The following is an 18900-nucleotide window of genomic DNA, read 5'->3' on the forward strand; positions in this document are numbered from 1 at the left end:
AGTGCTACTTGAAAATATAGATTTTTCCTACCCCTCCAGTGGAATAATTTTGCCCATCGTGGCCTTCTCTTGAATCCAGATATATACAGAACTTAAGAAAAAAAAATGGTAGGTAAATTTAGGTATATACAAATATAATTAAAGCTTCCTTTTACAGAAAGACATGCTTTGACAATTTCATACACAGGGTAACTGACAGCAGCTGATTAGTGCTTGTGTTTATTCCAGTCTGGTCATACAAATCGAAACACTCACTCGGGACATTACTTTATTCCTCTGATGTTTTATGTTAGAAGTATAATAAAAGTGTTTTAGTCCCTTTTCGTCACTATGCCTTTCTAAAGAAGAGAAAATTCAGTGAAACAAATAAAAGGACACTCAGACTCTGAAGTGGAAGTCTTGACTTGTACTAACTGTGTTGATCTTCATTCACAAACAAATGTTTGATGAATGCTAGGAGCTTTCTGCTGTGGAATACAGAGATGAGTACTGTTTGGTTTCTTGTCCTCAGGGAGCTTGCAGTCTAGCGAAATATTAAAAACAAGTCATTGGGGGCGCCTGGGTGGCTCAGTCAGTTAAGTGTCTGCCTCCAGCACAGGTCATGATCCTGGGGTCCTGGGATCGAGCCCCATGTCAGGCTCTCTGCTCAGCGAGGAGTCTGCTTCTCCCTATACTCCTCCCCCCTTGTGCTCTCTCTCTCTCTCTCTCAAATAAATAAATAGTCATTTTAGTGCGTTTTGACGAGGGATAAGGCTGCTCTGGGATCTGAGATGATGTAGAGCCTCAGTCAGCCTGGACATCTAAAGCAGGTGGCTGAGGATGGGTCCTCAGAGTGGGTCAGGGGAGTCCTCACAGACCACGCAGTTTCTGCAGAGAAGCCTGAGTTTCAGCAACGGGAAACCCTGAAGGCTTTTGAACCAGGGATTTCCACGACCGGCTTTCTGCTTAAGGATGTTGATTTCAGTGACATGCGGATCACTGACGGGATCAAGAGAAGACTGCAGGCGTAGAATGGGAAAGAAGCAGTTGGGTGGAGTGAATTGGGGGAGAGATAGCAAAGAACCCGTTGATACTCTCTTTGTGCCTAGGACTTTCACGTGTGTTTTCATTTAATCCCCACAATAGCAGTCTGCGGTAGCTCATGTTTAAAGCCGGTTATATAATCTGCAACAATCAGTCAGAATGAAAACACAGAGTTTATTGTTTAAAAATCAGGGGGTGGGCCGCCATTAAAGGTACTAAAAAGATACAAAAGCTTTTTCCTTTCTTTCATGCATTCTCTCTCTCTCTCCCCACCCCGTGTTGTGATGTGTTTAATTTACTATGTAATGTCATTCTAAGTAAAGAAAAATTAAAAATTTAAACTATTGGCACAGATTTAACCGCTTATCTCAATATAGAGCAGTGCCAGATTTAAATGCAAAGATGGGAGCGCTGGATTTGTATGCAGAATCACTGAAATGATACAATTCTGATTTCATAGCCCATAGATGCATACGTACTTCGTTCTTAGCAGATCAGTGGAAACACCACACAAATTTACCTGGTGTTTTTGGTTTTTTTTTTCCACTTTTCACACATTCTACCAACATCGTCTTACTGAACAGTAAGGAAGGACTGAAAGGAAATAGAACTCTGGTTGCCCTATCTTTTCCGTTCCTTCCAGGTCATCCTTTTCAGCATAAATAATTGGCAGACATAGGAGAGTAAGGTGAGTAAGAAAGGATGTGATAGGGTTCCGTGATTCTACGTGGTTCTTAGAACATCATTACCTTCTTCTTTCAAAGCAAGTTCTGGTTGGAAGGGTGAGCATGGCCTTTTGGGGCAGTCAGCTCACCTGCTTACTCAGGCCTAACCATAACATGCTTACCTGGGACTCACCTTGGGTCTTACGTAGCTCCCACAACACGTCACGGGTCCGATAAGACATTACAAGCAGTCTGTGAACGAGACAGCCCAGGACAGAATGACACACACATTGTGCATGTCCACTCCACTCATGCACATGTTCCGGTGTTCCACTGGCAGAACACGGGGGCCCTCTGAGCGTGGGATGGCTGTAATCTGGGGCCACCGCAAGGTCTTCTGCCCATGAAGCCCACCCTGGTAATGTTAGCTCAGAATGGAGGAGGAGACTGAGGTTAAGAGGGATGTGACTTTGCATGTTCCCCGAGGGCTGTGGGGAGTCTCTGGTGGTAATGAAAAGGTTACTCAGTGATACTTGTGAAAGAACAGTATGGCAGACTTTGTTCGAGGTGGGGGGCTGCTACCGTGGGGCTTGCAGTAGCGGGGAGAGAGGGCACCCAACTCCGAATACTAGAAGGAAAAATGGAAATTTAAAGCCAAGGAGCAGGGCGGGGGTCAGTGGATGGAAAGTTGCTCAGAGGAACCATCAGGAGCAAGCGGGGGCAGGGGATTCTGCCTGCCTGACTTAACAAGATTCATGCGGAAGGCAAGCTAGGTGAGCAGACACCACCTGGGGAACGGTAGAGGCTGGATGGAGGGTCATCAGACATCAAGCATGGGGGATTCTGGTTATTGTGACTCAGCAAGATTCTTGCTAGAACTAGGCTCTGCAAGGAAGGACGTGAGAACCCATGACGGGACCTAGTCCAAAAGAGCTCACAGGAGCCTGACCGAAGTCTGGTCAAGGAGAGAATGGTTGTCGATGGGAAGCTACACCGACCTTCAGACACAGAGCTCTTCCTGGCCCCAGGAAAGAGAACACAAAAGCTCCAACTACAGCATCGGTAAAGGGAGTGGGTTTCAAGGCACCTTTACAGGATAGACAGATGCTAAGGACCTCAAAAACGATTTGGGGGAAGAGAACGATTTAAATGTCTTAAGAACATTAATAGATATTCCAATTCATGGATTTTAAACCAGTTTTATACGTTTGGCAGGCAGTACAATTGTTTCATGAGCTTTCACATGGAAATGCTCATTCTTTCTTAAAAAGAAGACTCAGGACAAAGAAAGGCGCCCTGTGACTGGAAGATGGGGCGAAGATAGGGAGGCTGAATCCAGCATTTCAGTTTCAAGTATCAGATAGTAAGTGCTGGAAAGAAGGCAACTCTTAATGTATGACCCCCCCCCCCACTACCATAAATATGGAGAGCAGCACACAGAGGTAACCAAGGAAACCAATTTTCAGGAGTCGGGATAGCGGGTAGGGGGTTGCGGAAGCAGACTGGCGCTGGGGCCGCTCCCCTGTGAATTAGCAGGAGGAGCGGGAACGTGTCTGCCAGGTGCAAGCCTAACTTTAATGAATACGCTTGCAGAGAGCCAATGAATTGTATCACGCGACGTCTCTTGGCCTCACATAGAATGCACTCAGACTTGTGTTTTGCTCTAGTATTGTACGCCAAAATACTACTTTTAATTTTCCCCCAAAACATATAGCAGTGGAAGCGAACACAGGGTCCTGATGAGCAGGGAGCTTGGATACAATGGATGAATTTTCATTCAGAAGCAGCACGAACCCTTGCCTCTGATTGGCAGTGGGCAGTATGATTGGTATATTCTGCTCCAGGGATAATGCCTTCATTCACAGAACAAAGCAGAAAAGAGCCCAGGGCAGAGTCACTTGAGTTCTGCCTACCCAGAACGAAGAACAAAAAGGATAATCAGAAGTTCACAGTGGTTTCTTTTCTTTCTTTTTTTTTTTTTTTATTTCTTCCTTCTGTCTTTGTTCCTTCTTTCCATTCCCTTTACTCCAGTCTTCCGAATGTTCTTTGAATTCTAGTTTATTTATTCATGGGAATAAAGGAATGGCATATTGCATGCAGAGAAGACAGTTCAGGGAAGAGAAAAGAAAGTATTCCGAACCCTCCCCCACTATTTTTTTTTTAACCTTTATATTTTGAAAGGATTATAGAGTCATGGGTAATCACAAAATGAAATACACAGGGACACATCCTGTAACTTCTCCCAGTTCCCATCAACGGCAGCATCCGTGGTATGACTGTGGAGTACAATATCACCACCAGGAAACTGACATTGGTACAATCCTGTATTTCCTCCATTTTAATTACCAGCATTCCCGTGTGTGTGTGTGTGTGTGTGTGTGTGTGTGTGTGTGTGTGTGTAGTTCAATGCAGTCTTATCCCATCGAAGCTTTGTGTAAGCACCACCACGAAACGGAGGATGATTCCAGCACCATAATCTTTCTCTTACCCTTTGTAGTCACACCCACACTCACCCTCCAGCCCAGAGCCCTGGCAACCACTGATCTAGTCTTTAGTTCTATAATTTTGTTTTTTCAAGAATGTTATTTCTCTTTTTCACTCAGCACAATTCCCTTCATATCCCTCCAAACTGCCGTTGATACATCTATCAATAATCCATTTCTTTTTATCACTACCCTCTTCTCCTTGGTATGGATGTATTAGCTTGTTCAGCCATTCACCTGTTGCAGAACACTTGGTTGTTTCTAGTTTGGGGAATTTATGAATAAGCTATCAACATTTGTGTACCCATTACGCGTTTGAACTGAACTTCACATGGCTTCAAAAACCACTGCTGCTCATAGGAAGTGAAAGCTCTAGAATGCCATGAGAGTTGTTCATGAACATTACATGATTTCTGCTCCATAAGGACACTGAAATTGAAACTTATTTTTACAAATCATCTGTTGTTACTCGAAGACAGAAAACAAAAGATTCAGACTCCTCTTTTCTGTGAAAGAGGCAATGGTTATTTGCATAAATTTCCATTAAATGCATAAGAGGTGTTAGCTTCACTTATATTAATAAAACCGTATCACTTTCAGTCAAATTCATACCCAAGCTCTAGCTGTAATAGACAACACACTTATGAAGCAAGAACGGGTGAAAGGCAGGCTGAAGAAAATCGGGGCATTTTATTGATTATTTCTTAAAGATCTTATTTCTTTATTTGACAGAAAGAAAGTACAAGCAGGGGGAATGGCAGGCAGAAGAGGGAGAAGCAGACCCCTCGATGAGCAGGGAGCCAGATGTGGGGCTCAATCCCAGGATCCTGGGATTATGACCTGAGTCAAAGGCAGATGCTTAACCGACTGAGCCACCCAGGCACCCCAAATCAGTGCATTTTAGAGGAATAGAGGAGTGAGGGACATTCCTCCCCCACACAATCTCACACAGGACCCCCAAGAAGCTGAGAAAACATAAACTTGACCCCTCCTTTTGTCCAGAGACGTCCCCAGTGCTAAGAAGCTCCCTTCACGGATCGGACCCTAACAGCAGAGATAATTTTGGAAGATTGAATGCAAAGACTGAATTTTGGAACATCTGAGAACTTTCCTATATGACCACCTCTCAGCAAATAAATCCACTACTCTTCCCTTCTTCTCCTGCCTACAAAATCAGTTATTAATGATCAAAGTGCAAAATGCAATTGAGCTGTCTGTTCCTTCTCAAGCTCGTGAGTGAAGCCCTGAGATTCACCAAAGATCGAGCTGTGGGCTGTGGCAACGTTTAATTCAGTAGAGGTATACACTTAGCACATAAACTGCATAAACGATTCAGTTTCTGGTAGTTTGGAAGACATTTCCAAATATTACAAGGTCTCAGAGTTATTTAATTAACAGTGTCCCTGGTCATCTACAGGGACATTTACTATCTCCCGGTTTATGGAATGCTCACAGACAAAAATATTCCGATAACTTTATTGTCTAACATGGCTGGCGTTCAGAAACTTTGCTTCAACTCCTACAAAATTCTGATGTGCTAGTATAAGCATTTAAAAAACTATCTAACTCAGGCATGAGAAATCTCCCAGAAAAACCAGAGGGGAAGCATATAACGTGAGAATTTTCTAGTTTATAATTTACCAATTGTTCCTTCTTCTGAGATAGAATTTCATACACAATCAGTCTCTTGTGGTATAACTACAATTTACTCCAAAACTAGAAAAGCATGCGAAGAAAAGAAACTTGAAAGTACGTCCTTCCCATGGCGAAAGCTTGACTTTGTGTAGATAGTGCATTTAGGGTGTTGAGCCGAGGGCTGATTCTTTGCGGTTGCCAGAAGCTGGAGTGCGTATTTTTGAAGGAATTAAAACAAAACAATTCACGGTCGTTCCCTGTTGTGTGGCTCTGGCTGGCCAGCGCACAAGCCTGACATTGTCGCGGGACTCTGTGATAAACGTTGAGACCTGCGTGGGTCCTGGCTACGGTGTGGGAGCCTCTCCGGGTTGTTTCCATCATTTGTCAGTCCCCAACTCCAGCAAAATTAACTTAGGTATGTGAATTTCCCTGCCTCAAACTAAGAAGAAATTAATAATAACCACTTGGGTCTGATTTATTTTCTTTCAAGTTTTTGAAAATAACAAATGGACTTTCAGGGTTTTTTGTGGTTTTTTGTTTTGTTTTGTTTTGAACTATGGCAAATACAGGAGCCGGTGCCCACAGAGAAATTCAGTACAGGGTGATGGGCCAAATTATGATTTCAAAGTGAATCATCTTTCCCTGGAAAGCAGAGACTGCCTCTTTTTCTTTATAGTGTTAGTGTAGAAAAAAAAGAAAAGGTGGACAATTTAAATCGTGCAAAGCGTATCGCACACTGGTGTGATGGTATTTATTGGTCCTCAGCCTGGACAAGTTGAATTTCATGTGATGGACCCATCGAACTTTCCATTCCGAGTCACTGTGCTCTCAGCCTTCTCCTCTGCCTGTGATACTGGCAGCTTCCTTTTTGTTTATATGAATGCCTCCTGCGCTCCCGCACTGTTCTGTGGGTTTTACGTACGTGAGTGTTCGTAAGCTTCCTGTGGGAAAGTCTAGTAAATCTCCATTTTATAAATGGGAAAACGCAGGCTTAAAGAGATTGAGTGCCATGCTCCAGGTCCTACGCACCTGTGCACAGAAATGCCTCGAACACATTTTTTCATGCGATGGTTCTCCCAACTTTGAGTGCTGGTCCCCCACACCCCCATCGGACTAGAGTCCCCAGGAGCTGGCACTGCGTTCCCTGTTCTGCACACCCAAAGCCACCTCGGCACTCACCAAGAATGTGTGATGACTTTGTTTCCCTTTTCTCCGGGACTGGCTGTGACCGACAGCCTGGGCATAGATGCCACCATGCCTGGGTATCTTCTTAATGCCCACTGTTCCCTTTTCCCCATGTCTGTCCGCCATTCCAACCTGCCCACCACCGGCTGCAGTGGCTCCAAAGGATAAAACAATGTACAAGTTATTTTAATATAATAAAATTTTTTTAGTTTATATTTAATGTAGATTAAATAACCTACAAGTAAGTCATTACTTACAAGCCATAACCTACAAGCCATAAACACCATTCTAATAATATGTAAAATTCCATATTTGCTCAAGACCTGCCAGACCCTGATCACCTGATAAATACATCACTTGATACAAACTAATGTATTGAACTCTCCTGGTTTGGGAGCTCTGTGGCCCTCTGGCTATCTGTTGTGGCCCTATAACCATTTTTATAATAGCTGTAAAATATATTTCTAATGAGAGTAGGTAAAGCAGAAAGAGGTTGTAGGATCTAAGAAAGAAATCAACATGCCAGTTGCATGGCGGAGAGATTAGGACATTCATTTGGGAATATACCACGATACAGATAGCGACCATGAGGCAGTAGACTGAAGAGAAATCAGTCACTCGGGAAATTCTGGAGGAAGCAGAGTTACTCACCAAGCCTGACAAATATGGTCTGGGTACAGTGCACGGAGCTAAAAAGGCAGCAGCTGCCAACCACCCAGGTCCTCGGGCTACCCCATCTCAACATTCTTACGGAACACGTGACAGTTCCACAGTAATGGGGAATTTGGACCAAGGTTATTCTGTCTTGCAAACCAGTGCCTTTCTTGTGATGTGTCTGCATGCAAAACTGTATACGAGGAAGTGTTTTGCGGTAGAGTTTAATTTTAGGTCACTCAGACATAAACGTAAGGCCTGGGTTCCCGCAGGCTAAATATTAGTTCTGAAACCATTCCCTTCACGCTAGTTTCTCTGGCTTCTGTGTTAGGTACATTGCTTAACTTAAAAGCAAGCCAACAAGACCCTCCTAGTTCCTTGCCTTTATGTCATTTTGAATCAAATTGTGAGCAATGATAGGCCACGTGACACAGTGTAGGGACTGATGCTCTGGGCGTCGGAAAGCTGAAAAAGGAAATCGGGAAAGATATTTGCGCCGGTTCATGTCAGACAGTCGAGCTCTGGGACTGCTTGGCTTCGTGTCTTTTCTGGACATTAAGCAAACTCTCTGAAAGATCATCTGTTTATTTATTTATTTAGTAGATGTAGCCTGGAGGTGGATATGGAGACTGTCCTGCTGGAGATGATGAGGGTGAAAATCGCTTCTCGAGGATCTCAGAGTTTATGCTTTGATTTAAACTAGTTTTTCCCCAACATCATACCTGCAGAAGTTATTGGTTGCTTGCTTGAAATGTTTAAGCTCATATCAAAATAGCAAAGGTGATCCTGTCACTTTTATCACCTGAAAAATGGAGACAAAAATAATTGGAGCTCTAAATCCTTTCTTTCCCTCTATTATTTGGACTTACCTCTTTCAGATTTTTTGGGGGAGGGCATTATTTGAATTGCAGCTGTGAGTGATTCTAACAGTGATGGGGATATTGTGTAGAACTGAGTTACAAGGAGTTACCTAAGCATTTAACTAAACATAATTCTAAAAGTAAGAATCATGATGGTTTCCTATTCCAAGGACCTAAGGCATTCCTAAATTAATGTTAACGTTTTCCCTCATTTTTCATGAGGCAAAACATGAAGAATAAAAGAGAAATTCCCTTTAGAAGAAAATCTCTCTTTCTTCCTCAGAGGTACCACCATCATGAATTTTGGTGTGTCGTTTTTTTTTTTTGTTTGTTTGTTTGTTTTTTTTTAAATATTTTATTTATTTGACAGAGAGAAATCACAACTAGGCAGAAGAGGCAGGCAGAGAGAGAGGAGGAAGCAGGCTCCCTGCGGAGCAGAGAGCCGGACGTGGGGCTCGATCCCAGAACCCTGGAATCATGACCCGAGCCGAAGGCAGAGGCTTTAACCCACTGAGCCACCCAGGCGCCCCTGGTGTGTCGGTTTAATCTGTATTTATATGATTTCCCTTGATGATAGATAGATGGCTGAAAAACTAGTTTAAACTTAAAAAAAAAACCTTTGTGTATATATATATATGTGTGTGTGTATACATATGTATATATATATATATATACAATATTGCTTAGTCAGTGTTTTTAAAATTCACATGATTGAGATCAGGCAACACATGTGTGAAATTTGCATTTTCCACTCTATATTTTGCTTTTGAGAACTACCTATATTGATACATTATGGCTTTGGCTAATTTAACTGCTTGAATGGTGTTGATCCCATATATATGTCCTATATGCACGCAATCATATTATTACATTTGTCCATCCCCTATTACTGATATCTTAGGTTGTTGCCATGGTTTTGCTACTGCCAACACGTGGGCATGCACTGACTTGTCCAGGTGTCCCGGGCATAGGGGTATGCGTTTCCATGGAAACTCTGCCAACAAGCAGAATTACCGAGTGACCGGGCATCTGCATGTAAATCATTACCAACTATTGACTCATTGGCCACCCAAGTGACTGATTTACTCTTTCACGTGCAATGTGTGAGAATTTCTTATTTCCCCACATCCTCTCCAACACAGAATACTGTCAGACTTTCTGTTTGAAGCCTGTGGAAAATAAAGAATTGCTGTTTAGTTTATATTCTTTCGATGGGTAATAGGTTTGAGTATCTTTATTTGTGTTCAGTGACCATTGCTTGTTGAATTTTTTCTTCCATGCATCAGCTATATGTGAATTTATGCATCTCTCTTCTATTTGACCTTTAATCTTTATCTTAAAATGATCTGTAGCAGTTACTTTAATGTTCCAGAAGCTAACCCTTTGTAAGTTACATGCATTGCAAATGTCTTCTCCCGGGACATGGCAAGTTTTTCAACTTGGTTTGTGGTTTACGTTTTCTTGTTTTCGTCACATAAGAGTTTAATTTTGATGTCACCAGAAGTATGAATAGAATGGTAGTTTTGAAAGCAGCCTCTAGAACAGGACATCCAGGGTCATAATCCCCTGTCCCCTGCTTCCTGCAGGTGGAACCCCCCAGCAAGTTCTTGAACATCTTTTTATCTCAGTTTCATTAACTGTAAAATGGGAAAGCAGTATATCTGTCTCAAAGCTTTGGCTATAAATCAGAATATTGCATGGTTTAAACTGAGAACAAACTAAGTGTTAGCTATTGGGATTTGCACTTTAAAAAAAAGATTTAATTTATTTACTTAGAGAGAGAGCAAGTGAGAGAGAGAAAGCATGAACGAGGAGGGGGGAGAGGCAGAGGGAGAGGGAGAAGCAGGCTTACCACTGAGCAGGGAGCCTGATGGGGGCCTCCATCTCAGGACCTCGAGATCATGACCTGAGCTGAAGGCAGACACTTAACCAACTGAGCCACCAAGGTGCCCCAGGATTTGTGCTTTTAATATACTGTTTTAAAAACTCTTCCCTAACACTACTGATTAATGCACCTATATATGTATATGTTTAAAAGTTAAAAGTTAGGCAGTCTTTGTTATAAATATGCATTTTGCTCATAATAATTGGGTTCTGGAAATTGTACATAGTTATGTTTAAACCCATACCGACTACTCTAAATTATGTCTCTACTTTATTAAATTTAATTCTTTACAGATTACTTCTATTTCAAGAAACAGCATTCTGATAGCAAAGCAAATTTTATTTTCTAAAATTTAACATGCATAGAAGTTACAACTGCTTCAAAAATAACTTTTACATTATACTAAATTGAACAATACAATTGGGAGAAAGTTCACCATGAGTAATTCCTAAACAGCTGAAATAAGAATGTGTGGGGATACAGGCATAGTCTGTGTTTATCGGATGAGTAGATAGTTTGTTTGCTTTTTTAAAAATCATCCATCCAAACGCAGTTTTTAACAGAAGGAATCAAGTTTATAAGATATACAATTGCATAGATTCCCCTAACGGAGTGAATAAAGCGTGCACTTAATGGAAATAAAATCCAAACCAGGTTTCTCTTGGGACTTCTATTTTCTCTGATCAGTCATACTTTTAATGCATTTTAACTGTGCTAAAGGAATCAGGAAACCTTTTAAATGATTAATGCTCTTTATGTGGCCAAAAGGAAGGTTCCTGTGCTTTGAGAGGCTAGTTTCATAGTCACTGGGAATGGCATTCTTTCAGTCGTGATACAAAATATCTCTTCTTGTTTCTGTTGCATCATAAAATTGAAACACTTTTGAAAGAGATGAGCAAAAAAGTAAATATTATATAAAACTGGGATGTGTCGTCTTACACATAAAATCACCCTTTATTGTAGACGAGCAGATATATCCCACAGGATGACTAAAAGCTGTCACACCACCTTACTTGTGTGAGAGTGACCCCAGACGTTCTCTCCCTACGCAACACTGTGGAAATGGAAGGCAGAGAAGCAAGAAACACCTTACAGCTTCAAATACTGCCGCAGTTCTGTATTACTCAGTGTGACATTTAGTCTACAGAAACAAACTCCCCTCCGGCGCAAGAGTTTTCACACAACAGTGCTTTATTTCTCACTCATGCTGCGTCTTCCCAGGGCTGGCAGGCATCTTCCTTCCTCCTACTCAGGGACCCATCTCAGCGGGGATCGGGAGAGAAAGCGAGCAGGAGGCTCTCAGGCCTGCCCTTCTGGGCTTGGGGCAGGAAGTGGCACTTGTCACTTCCTCTCACAGGCCTTAACATGGCCTCCTCTGCACGCACCGGGCGTGAAGTGTGCTCTTCTGTGTGCCTGCGAGGAGAGGAGTGGCGAGTGCAGCATCTTCCATTGACTTCCTCTTACAGCTTGAGGTGGGAAGTCACTTGAGTGTGTCTCCCTCCATGACTTTTCTTCGTGAGCGAGGAACATGAGCTTTGCAGTGGGACAGGTTCGTTTAAGTCGCTGTTGAGCCCCTTGGGATCCATGTGGTCAAATTATTTAACACCAATAACCCTTTATCTGCCATCTGTCAGAAGAGCATTGTGGCCGACAGGAATTATTGGAGCCAAGGTATACAGTCCATCCTCCGTGAAGGGTTGTACTGGCCAAATGAGTGTAGCGGCTTAGAGACAGTAGTAAATGCTGGAGAGTGCAAGGAGAGACCATTTGTATCGTACCAGAAAACTATTGTATCAGTTTCCTGGGGCTGCCATAACAAATTACCACAGCTGAGTGGCTTAAAACAACGACAGCAACAACGAAAATGTAGTCTCCCAATGTTGGAGGCTGGAAGTTCAAAATCAAGGTGTCAGCAGGGCTGTGTTCCCTATGAAGGTTTGGGGGGGAGGGGGGGATCATTCCTTATTTTTCCCAAGTTCTGCTGGCTCTAGAAATTCTTTGATGGTTCCAGCCATGTCTTGGCTGATAGACACAGAACTCCAATCCCTGTTTCCACTTTCCTATAACCTTCTCTTCTGTGTCTTTCTCCATTTCTGTCTCTTAGAAGGACAGTTATCGTGGGATCTAGGATGATCTCATCTGAAGACCTTTAACTTAATTACACCAGTAAATATGTTTTTTCCAATAAGTAACCACACACAGTTTCCAGAGATTTAATGTGATCCTATCTTTTGGGGGTGAGGGGCACCATTTAGCTTACTACAAATACAAAAGCATTTTCTGTTCCTATTTAAAATGCCTCTTACTAACTGACCATGCATGCAATTCTTAAAATACTGACTTTAGGATTACATTTCTGTTTTAAGTGTGAAACTTTGGAGTTCTATATTATCACTATATAGTTCATACCTTTTTGATACAAGAAGAAGTTGCATTGGATTGAATTTGTAAAGTTATCATTTCATGTATCAGTCCTGTCTATAGTTTTCACCATGGTGAAACCATTTCCCAGTTTGCTAAAATAGATGGTTTGAGGAGCAAGATACCCTGTAAAAGTCACTTGTCCCTTAAAGGACAATCCTTGTGTTCAGGTATATCAGTCATAACTTTTTCAAACACTGATTTATTCCAGAATTCCCTTTTCCTTGTCCCTCTGTTAATCTACTCAGAAGCCGTCTCTGAGGTACAGATTAAAGGTCTCAAATCCACTTGCTGTTGTGGAACTGATGAGCTATTCACAGAAGCTCTTGATCAGAGTAAAGGTTTCAGTGAAATGAGTGTAGAAAATCATTCTTGAAATGATACCTGTCAGTAATTGGTGTCTGGATTTCTTACCAATTATTGACATATGAAAAGGGGGCATGTGGAAAGTATTTGTATATATAAAAAAAGAGTCATGCATGTTTAGAAATTTTAAATTTACTTATTTATTTAACAAGTCATTCAAAAGTTACCTACATTGCCTCCATAGATGAACCCTGGGTAGTGTCTTTGGCGTATCATGTATATGAACCACCCTTTCTACCTGGGTCATCGTATCAGATATATTTGTAAAGTGAGAATTTGGGAACTGTATATTCACTGGGTGGTAAAGTTTTAAATTTTTTAAATTACTTCATTTAAACTAATAATCAGCTGAAAGGAACTGCTCGTGTGACATGTCTGAAAGAAGGTATACATTTATCATATCTCCTTTGTAATGAACAAGGAGGCTGTATCATTCCCAGACTACCTGACAATGTCTCCATGAAACTAGTCAGCCTCATATTTTAAAGTAACTAAAATTGGGTAGAACGGCATCTGTGTAGAAGCTATTGTAAGGGATGAGTAAAATAGGTTGGGCTTTGTGAAAAAAGAAAGGGTGGGGGGGGCTAGCTACTCTCTGAAAATTACCGAACGGTGTCCGTTTATAACATGCTAGTATCCGTGTTAAAAGAGATATATATCAAATGGATGAAAGTTAAGATTGCATCAGAACAGAATCTCTTTTCTCAGTAAAAAATAATAATAATAATATATAATATAATATAATGATAATAAATAATAATTAATAATTAAGTAATTAACAAGAGTCACGCCTTGGAACCAGTAGTGTATTACTACTCTAATGCACTTCTGTGTCTTACAGTCCTGGGTTTCTAACCAGTACATCATGCCTGTGTGTTCTCTTTTACAGTTCAGCAGAGGAGCAGTTTCACTGGCAGTCACAAGGTAAGGCACGGTTTCTTGATGAAACTTAACACTTATTTCTACATTGTGTCTTTATTGATTAATTTCTTTGTGAACTTTAGAGAAAGACTGATAAAAATGGACACGATAACCCCACAACACTAAAATTAAATGATGTTGTGATCGCTCATGATTTCCAAGAGTTAAGTTTTCTAAATTCCCTGGAAACTGTTACGTTTTTCCTGGATCCATGGAATTGGCTGGCCTTGGCTTTTGCTACTGGTCGACCAAGAATTACAGTGTGAAATCTAATGAGAACTTCATGGAGGCAATGTTTTTGGTTAGGATACTTTTCATTATTAAAGAGTAGCCTAAGCTTTACTAATAACAATATCGTGTGTTCATTCATCACTTGAAAATATTGTATTTCAGATGGTCAAAAAGACATCGAAGACGAGCTTACAACAGGTCTTGAGCTGGTGGACTCCTGTATCCGATCACTGCAGGAATCAGGAATACTTGACCCACAGGATTATTCAACAGGTGAAAGTAAGTCAAGAGATAATTATGCTTGAAGACAATTAAAATATAAGAGTGTTCTTTATGCTCATATAATTGACACGATGAGTCATAGCTAATAGGACCTCAGCCTGTGTTTATACTTGTTTTATTCATTTCACTCCACTCTCCCCTAATTCCTCCCCTCATTAGCCCACCCCAATTCACATTAATTACAGGCTCTCTTAAATCAGTAATTGGCTCCTAGATCACTCACCAATTACTGACACAGTGGTGATTCTCACCAATACTCTGGTCTCCTTTTTGGCATGTATGGAGACTATCACCATGTATTTGTTTAATCAATACAGTGTCTGCTTTAAAATTAACCATGAATGCATTACTTACACAGATCATTTTTGGTAAAGATCTTAACAGTATGACAATTATATAACAAAATAGAAAAACTCAATATAATATATGCAGTACTAAATACTTAGTATTATGCTATAGTACTGTACGATAACCCCTTATATTTCTACATGTGGCCATCTTGCATTGCATATTAACCTCAACAGAATATTTTAAAATTTATTCATCTCCTCCTACCATAGTGGTTGAGGCTTAGGAATAAAAGTGCTATGAATTGAAACGAGCCTCACTTTAATAAATCGTAAAATTCTCTTGACTTAGTTTAATAAAATCCCACAAAAAGCCAAAATTTAAATCATTAAAACATATATTACCCTGACCATTTTCTACACCAGAACTCATTGGAACATTTTATTTCTTCATTAAAAAAAATAAAATTTCCTTGAATACCCACCAAGGTTTGTTATTTAAAAGGAAGATGTAAGAATAAGATAGCATTCTGATCTTGAAACCATTAAATTAACACATTAGTTCACTTTCTCTATGATTTTTATAATACCACTACTCTTAGGATAACATCATTTTGAGTATCTAAATGTATTTAAACCCATAGGTGTTCCCTCAATAAAACTCCTAAAATAAGATGCATGATTTGTAGTATCCTTGTCCTCTGCATTTTATATTTAAAAATGTAGAATTACTATTTCTCTTTCAGAGTCAATAAATATATCTCCCTTTAGGGGTAGTTGCAGTTAGAGTTACACTTAATTAATATTTGAGACTCGTGTACTCACTTTATTCACGTAAAAAAAGCAAAGGTAAAATAAAATGTGCCTTGGGAGCAGGGGCGATATTAGATATTACATTTTTCCTGTAATAATAGAGAAGCATATTCTATTGTGATTTTAGGAGAGGGGATAACCTTCAATACCCAGAAGGTGCAGAGAAAAGAAGGAAAAAGTAAAATAAGAGACAAACCAGTTATTATGGAAGGGATGAATGGGTGAGCGTGCTCCATTCTTTGAAAAGGATAAAAATGCAAGTTTGTAATGAACAAAGAGAAAATAATTATGTTTATAAGGGACATGCTCGTATTAATGGGATAAAAGTTGAAGTTACAAGAGCAAAGTGGCAACAGCAAATACCACAAACACGAACTGGGACTGGGAAGAATTTGTGAGATGAAGTGGAATTTAATGCAGAAGCCCTAAGCAGGGTCCAAGAAGAATTGTTTAAGTGAAAATGTCTTGACTTTTAAAGACACACTAAAAAGTGAACATGATGTGGCAAACAATATAGTGTCTGGATATTTAAAAAAAATTATTGAGAATGAAAGGAGAAATCGGTAAAAAAAAAAATTCTATTGTGAACATGTCAGCGCACATGTCTCAGAATCAGGTAGAATACTAGAAGTAAAAGATGCATAAAATTGAAATAAATAATTAACAAACTGATGTAACAAATATATTTAAAATGTTAGTGCCTGAGTGGGTCAGTGGGTTAAGCGTCTACCTTCAGCTCAGGTCTCAATCTCAGGGTCCTGGGATCAAGTCCCGCATCAGGCTCTCTGGTCAGCAGGGAGCCTGCTTCCCCCTCCCTTCTGCCTGCCTCTCTGCCTACTTGTGATCTCTGTCTGTCAAATAAATAAATAAAATCTTTAAAAAAAAAATAAGTTAAATCCACTGAATGAGAATATATATTTGTTATACATGTTACACAGGAGATACTTATTTATTTTTTTAAAGATTTTATTTATTTATTTGATAGAGACACAGCAAGAGGGGGAACATAGGCGGGGGAGTGGGAGAGGGAGAAGAAGGCTTCCTGCCAAGCAGAGAGCCTGTTGTGGGGCTCAATCCCAGGACCCTGGGATCATGACTTGAGTCAAAGGCAGATACTTAAGGACTGAGCCACCCAGGCGTGCCCCAGGGGATGTCTATAAAACCTGATCAGCTATGGGGCAGCAAAGAGAATCCTAAAAATTGAAAATTGTAGAGAGGCCACATTCTGTAATAATAGTCCAGTAAAAAGAAAGGTAAATAAAATGGTAAAATATATTCACATTGAAATTAAGAAACACAATTTTGGATCTACTGAATCAAAATAGCAATAAAACAGAAAATTACATGCTATTTAAAAAGCAAATTAAGTAGCAATATTTTATAATGAAAACATAAGGGTATGGGGGAAAAACTGCACTCAGAATAAATATTAACTTTATTGTTAAAAATAAAGATAAGGTAAAGGAATGATGTACTCGTTGGGAGGAAACCTTAAAAACAGCTAAATAAGCCAAAAGAAGCTAGGAAGATGGGAATAATAAAGGGGTGCCTTGGTGGCTCAGTGCTTAAGCCTCTGCCTTCGACTCAGGTCATGATCTCAGGGTCCTGGGATCAGGGTCCTGGGATCAAGCCCCGCATCAGGCTCTCTGCTCAGCGGGGAGCCTGCTCCCACCCCCTGCCTCTGCCGGCCTCTCTGCCTACTTGTGATCTCTCTCTTTGTTAAATAAATAAATAAAATCTTTAAAAAGACAAATAAAAGAAAAATTTTTAAAAATAAGAGTAATGTGGAGATAAAGTAATATAAAGTCAAAGAGTAGAAGAGATAAATATAAGGAGAAAAGGAATAAATCTATGGACTTTTTTTTTAAGACATTATTTTTTTTTTTAAAGACTTTATTTATTTATTTGATAGACAGGGATCACAAGTGGGCAGAGAGGCAGGCAGAGGAGAGGAGGAAGCAAGCTCCCTGCTGAGCAGAGAGCCAGATGTGGGGCTTGATCCCAGGACCCTGAGATCATGACCTGAGCCGAAGGCAGAGGCTTAACCACAGCTTTCCTAATTGAGACACTGTGCTATGCATAAGAGACATGGAATGAATTTTTAGTGTTCACTTTTGTTTTCCTATAATACATGTTCAAAAATTATTTACAAAAGACATACCTTTGTTACAGGAAATTAAAGACTCCAGTAGGGTTGTGTTTTTTTGTTTGTTTGTTTGTTTGGGGGTTTGTTTGTTTTGGGGGGGAATGTATTTGGCAACTGCTGAATTTTTGTCTTTCAGAAAGATTAGTTACTTCGTTGTATTATGTACTGGATTATCTTTTTGAAGACTCCTAGGATTTTAGCTGATTGTTTTTCTTACATGCCCCCGCCTCCTCGTTTGAGATAAAAGTAACAAAGCAAACAAAACAAAAAACAGGTGATAAAATCAGCACCCACAAATTTTATGCCAAAGGATCTAAACCACAGTGAGATGCGGAATATTGTTATTCTTACGATACCTTTGTTCTTAACATTTCCAGGGTCACTTTAAAATTTAGGAGGTTCATTTAAAAATACTGAGTGGGGAACTATCATTTCAGGGATCAATGATGACTAATTTTAATTGTTTAGATGGTCCTAAAATGAAAGTCTCAATTGCTTTTGTATTTGCACCCAGCCTGGAAATAGGGTCTACTCAAAAGAGTTACACCAAAGAGACATTAATTCCGGGACTATTGACAAAGGGGTGGGCAAGATTAAGGGAAGAGACGATGTCTGGGGAGGTCCTCGAGTCACAGCCACAGAGTGAAGCTCTAACCACTGTTGGTCCTGAAGAAAAAGTCCAGGAAGTAGTCCAGGCAGAGTGAAGAGGCAAGGCAGGAGCTGAAGAGTAAGTGTCCTAACCTTCTCCTCCCACCTTCTGATGTCCTCCTGCTCCTTCTTGGCCAAATCCAATCCTAAGCCAAAGAACAGGGGACCCTGTGAGACAGTGTATGTGGAGACAAGGCCAGAGAAGACTGTGGGGAGCAAAGCGAATAATCAGCATAGCCTCCCATTAAGGAGCGGAACAGCAGACCGCTGTTGTTGTATCAGCAACAGTTGCTGTTGTAACAGCAACGCTCTTGTTGTATCAACTGAACACATAGGTAGTGACTTTCTGACACATTCATATAATGAGTGCGAGCCCATCAGATTCTGAGTCCCCC

The 18900-nt window shown here is 40.5% G+C and overlaps 1 protein-coding gene across 5 annotated transcripts in view; it reads left to right on the forward strand.

Annotated features, from left to right (window-relative positions):
- The window catches only part of CTNND2 (catenin delta 2), a 921273-nt gene that overhangs the window by 494402 nt on the left and 407971 nt on the right, over positions 1 to 18900 (forward strand). For all 5 annotated transcript variants that reach the window (XM_046000689.1, XM_046000692.1, XM_046000691.1 and 2 more), the window contains 2 exons: positions 14067 to 14101; positions 14492 to 14608. In XM_046000689.1, coding sequence (XP_045856645.1) covers positions 14067 to 14101; positions 14492 to 14608 — 152 coding nt within the window. The remainder of the gene's footprint in view (positions 1 to 14066; positions 14102 to 14491; positions 14609 to 18900) is intronic.

This window comes from Meles meles, chromosome 3, assembly GCF_922984935.1.
Source record: "Meles meles chromosome 3, mMelMel3.1 paternal haplotype, whole genome shotgun sequence".
Taxonomy (NCBI): domain Eukaryota; kingdom Metazoa; phylum Chordata; class Mammalia; order Carnivora; family Mustelidae; genus Meles; species Meles meles.